We start from the raw sequence: 5,319 nt of genomic DNA on the forward strand, positions 1-5,319 counted from the left end.
TTTTAGGCTGTATCAAAGTAACGAAGGATCCGATTAATACCATCAATACCTCAAAATGTTCGTCTGGCTCTCTACGGAGTAATTAATACTTATCGCACCCACACCGATGCGTTACTATACTTCTCTCTGTATCAGTACTTCACGGAGTTTACATTGGCAACCATCCATATCCCCATGAACTTCGAAATTCAACTCCCTTCACCACTTCGCAATAACTGAGTAACGCAGGAGCAACACTCACCTAATGATTCACAAACAGCGGGTAAGCGTCTCGTCCATAAAGACAGTTCTTATTCTACATATCTTTCAGAGGTCTCAATGTTTTCAGGAGTACCTCAACACTTTTTAGACATCAATTAAAGAACTAAACAGAAACAGTGAATTATATGAAGTATTTGAATTTCTACTTGCATTGTTTCAGGTTTGAACGTAGGAAAGCCACCATCCTCACGACTCAAAGACAACAGGTCTCTCTTTAGCTATAATAATTGCTATAACCTCCGAGGATGTTGGTATTAAAAAAAGAAGGAGGAAGAGGAGAGTATGGATGAAAGAGTGGTTGAAGAAAAGATCCCTTTTTAGCCACGCAAATCTCCTCAAGGAACTTCAATTGAGTTCACCACTAGATTACAAAAATTATTTACGAATGGACCCCACTACTTTTGGCGAATTATTGGTAATGATAACACCACATAGAAAAACAACATACTATAATGAGAGAAGCAATATCACCCAAGTAAAGGTTATTTGCAACTTTACGATACCTTACTTCTGGGCTTACTTACGAGGGTTTAAAGTTCGAAACAGCAATAGCTGCTCAAACACTTGGAAAGATTATTATAGAGACCTGTGACGCAATCATAAAGGTTTTGAAGAAATATATAAAGGTAAGTAAATATTACTTTATTAACGTTCATTAAAATAACAATACAAATAATATGAACTAAAAATAAACAAAGTAATATAAAACCTGAAAAACTGAAGTTATTTGATTGTTGGGCAACTTTCTCCTACTACAATATATTTAAATAAAATCTGGGTCTGGATATGGGTCTTCTGGTCTGCCTATCTGTACCGGAGCTGGGGAATAATGAGTTTTTGTATTATTTGAATGTGATGGGTACACGTATTGGGATGAATGTTGTGGTCTGTTCTCTAGAGTGGTGATTTGTACTGGAGATGGAGGGTATGATTGAGATAGACTACTATTACTTGTATGAGGTGAATATCCGTATGCAAGTAGACGTGAGTTTGGCTCATTTATTGTTACAGAATTTCTGTGAAGGGTTCCAAAACGCCCTTCATATAAGATGTCGCTAATGGCCTTTTTCGCGTGAATTTGCTGCTCGGGCGACATTTTCACTAGCTCCAGTGCCCAACTTTTCGCTAGAATGTCTACCTCATTGTTGGAAGCACGCAGATGTTGGCAAGCCATTCTTAATAATTCATTTCGGGTCTGAGATTCCTCGGTTGTCCCTTTTCGTTTTGGAGCTCTGCGTCCTGTGGCAGCTTCCGGCATTTCTATTTCTTGAGAAGTATCTGGATTTTCCTCTTCTGCTGCATTTGCTTCTGGGTTACCATCGTCCCGAGAAGAATCCTATAAAAGGCCAAAATGGGTTTATAATATTCCTACTTTTCTTTATTAAACAATTCTATAAATAATAATTGAAGAGTCCACTGCAAAAAGGCGGAATTTCAAGAAATCTTTCGTCTTTTTTGCAGTGGGCTCTTCAATTGTGCATGATTCAAGATGCAATTCTATAAATGACACTAACGATATGTTTCTTTCAGCGACCACAAAGTGAAAATGAGTGGAGAGCTGTAAGTAAAGATTTTGAAACGAAGTGGAATTTTCCTCTTTGCTTAGGGGCAATAGATGGTAAACATATACACATATTTGAACCCCCCGGAACAGGCTCCTATTACTTCAACTATAAGCATTCATTTAGTATTGTTTTAATGGGAATTGTAAATGCAAACTATGAATTCTTGATGGTTGATGTGGGCGCTAATGGACGTGTTTCTGATGCAGGGGTGTTTTCAAATACTTTCTTCTATAAAAAACTTGTAGAAAAGAACTTGGGCCTTCCTGAACCGGAAAATTTGCCTTTAACTAATACCAAAGTGCCTTATGTTTTCGTAGGGGATGACGCTTTCCCACTTCTGGAGAATTTAATGAAACCATTCAGCAAGAGAAACCTCACCAAGGAAGAAAAAATTTATAACTACAGGGTGTCACGCAGCCGTCGGATTATTGAAAATGCATTTGGGATACTAGCTTCTCGATTTAGAATTCTGTTAAGTCAAATTAATCTATGTCCAGAAAAAGCTGTTACTATAACATTAGCATGTTGCTATTTGCACAACTTTTTACGACATAAAAATGTAGAGTGTTACTTCCAAGGCGGCATAGATGTTGAAAATATAAATACCGGGGAGTTTACAAATGCTGATTGGAGAGCAGATCCTACGTTACAAACACTACAACCACTTCAAGGGAGAAACAGTACAACAACAGCAAAAGAAGTAAGAGCACAGTTTAGTAATTACTTTAATACTGTTGGAGCTGTTCCTTGGCAGGACAACATTATATCTTAACTATAAATTATCTGTTTTTCACAGTTGTGCTTAAAAATATATTACTTTTTAAATAAATTATTTCAAAATAATAACAGCATTTAAATAATAACTGATTTGATTACTTACCCTGCCTTCATTTTCAGTCTCTTGGGGCTCGTCCATGGTAGAAGTCCCTGGTAATTGACTTTCTTGGTCTCTGAGGAAATCTAATTCTTTAAAATACCATAAACTTGGTTCATAAAGATTTTCGGTGCCTGTGCCAGATCTATAGCTCGCCACTACTTTTTTTCAGTTCCCTTCGATACGCAGTACGCAAAACATTTATTTTCTTTCGCACCATCTCTCTATCGGCGCTAGGTTCTATTTCCTTTAATTTTTCGGTTAGTTTTTCATACGCGACGTTCTTCTTGTTTCTATTTTTGTACACATCACTCTTCACTTTCCACACTTCTGGCAACTGGCGATATAGATTAATAAATTCGCTCCAAAAGTCTTTGTTGTTTATAAAGTTCGCCATTTTAAAATTATCAGTACTACTAGTGTGTGGCGTATGCGGAACTTGTCCAAACCTGCCCTTAACTGCACAACCTCTCGAGCCAGGACCCATATATGATGCAATAGTTGCACAACGTCATCCGTTGCGCAATTAATTTCAAACAATTTTGAATTTCTACAACTTGTTGCGCATCACGTTGAACAACACCATACACCATACAATTTTTGCACAACAGCCTCTGTTGTGCAATTTGTTCGCAGGTGTATGGGCCCTTTTATGCAGAGATAAGACGTAGGTCCCAACATTATTAGGTGTTTATAGAAGTCAGATGATAAACAAAAGGGATAAGTAAATACTTTTAAAATAGTAGAACTTTATGTTATATTAATAAAGCGTAACTTTGTAAATTAATTAAGTAATTCTTAAATGCTAATAAAAATCTAAACCAGCGTTATGTGCTAAACCAATGCATATCAAAAAAACAAATGTATAAATTAATATAGAGCATTCTTGTTGATGTGAACATTCTATTGCCTTCGTTTATCAAAATACTATAAATACAAAAAGCGGAGTACTTAATAATATTTAATCTTTATATTTATATAGCTATATTCTGATATCATCATTCTAATAGTTTCTATACTGACTGAACTTTAGGCAACACAACTTACATGTAATTACCACTTTTAAACACAAACTCATAAAAAATTTAATTTTACAAAAGATAAAAGTGTTCAAATAATTTGTAGTATCTACTCCTTTCTCAGGTAATCCGTTCGATCGTCGTTTGATTTGCATAGGTTGGACTATTAAGCAATCAATTCAAGTTTCAATTAAAAATTCAATTATAAAAAAATTATAATTGCCGTATAATTTAATATAATGTATAACCGATACACCTTCGAATTAAGATTTATAGTGAGATAATTTAATTAATACTAGCATTTCTTATGAATTGATTATTCTCAAACAGAACTAACATTTTCGTTCTTTTTCGTCCATTTTAATAAAACGTGAAGACATACGAAACTATCAACCATCACCTTAACCTTTACTTTGTTGTATATGTAAAGAATCAGTCTGTATATTTAGAATGAAGTAAGTTGTAATATTCTATTTTTAAAACCTTTTTGTTTGATTTTATTCCAAGAATTACAAGTGCGTTTACTATAAACATTTTTTTAAATGTAAACATCACACTTATGTTTTATAAATAATAACGCATGGAACAGCTGCTATAACAAAATCATTTACATATGCGAATGAAATGCGGCATATCATTTTTCTAAAATTAAAAGAAATTGCTATACGCATACCTTAATGCCCTCTATGTTTACATCAAACTTAAAATTTTTCGTGTTGTGAGCCTTTCCTTGAAAGTAAATAATTATTTAGTGTAAATGGTGAGTCATTTAAACTGAAATTTTGTGATATTTTAAAGCGTTATACGATATGAAGTAATCATATTTAAAAGCAAATCAATTTCGAAAGATAAATTTATTTGTTCAAATATGTCACATCTAAAAAGTTTAAATCAGTACGTTTATTAAACTAAAGCTAGAACTAGTATTAGTACTATCACTAGAACTAACACTCGACCTAGAACTAGAAACTTTCGGGTTAAGCCGTGCGTCTTTTGAAATCTTGCTCAGACACAAATTAAAATATGGCATCCGAAACGTTAAACACTTTTTCAAAAGACGCACGACTTAACCCGAAAGTTTCTAGTTGTAGGTGTAGTGTTAGTTCTAGTGATAGTGCTAGTGTTAGTTCTAGTTTTAGTTTAATTAACACCGGCCGTGAAAGCCTTCGTACTTATATCAGAACGTTTATTTTTTTATAGCGAACTAGCTGATCGAAAGCTTGGAAGACGGTCAACTCTGGTCTTCTTCTAACTTTAAGACATCTATCGTGTTTCTTAATTATTTATAACTTATACTAGGAAGTTCATGCTTTCATACTATCTTTGACTATTTTTGGTAGCTTGAGGCTTCCATACGTTGAACATGGTCTCTCCATTGCCGTCTTCTTTTACGAGCCTATCTCACAATGTCCTGGATATTTCATACTCCTCTAATCATATCCTTCACCTCCGCTGTTCTGAAGATTGTTTTCGTAGTAGCACTTTCTGTTCTTGTCTCTACCGTGTATTGTTCTAGGGACATAATTGAAGACGTTAGAGCAACAACGGTACATGCCACACAACTAACTTTTTGAGAAAATCAACATTTTAATTTGTAATT

The 5,319-nt window shown here is 34.5% G+C and overlaps 1 protein-coding gene across 1 annotated transcript; it reads right to left on the minus strand.

Moving 5' to 3' along the window:
* Nucleotides 1-1,024: 1,024 nt before the first annotated feature.
* LOC111417892 (uncharacterized) lies at nt 1,025-3,342 on the minus strand. The gene is made up of 2 exons (XM_023050296.2): nt 2,707-3,342; nt 1,025-1,597 (listed from the first exon to the last, which is right to left on the minus strand). The coding sequence occupies exons 1-2, from the start codon at nt 2,740-2,742 to the stop codon at nt 1,025-1,027; spliced, it is 609 nt and encodes a 202-aa protein (XP_022906064.2). The 5' UTR covers nt 2,743-3,342.
* Between the last annotated feature and the right edge of the window lie 1,977 nt (nt 3,343-5,319).

The sequence above is a fragment of the Onthophagus taurus genome, chromosome 11, assembly GCF_036711975.1.
Source record: "Onthophagus taurus isolate NC chromosome 11, IU_Otau_3.0, whole genome shotgun sequence".
Lineage (NCBI taxonomy): Eukaryota > Metazoa > Arthropoda > Insecta > Coleoptera > Scarabaeidae > Onthophagus > Onthophagus taurus.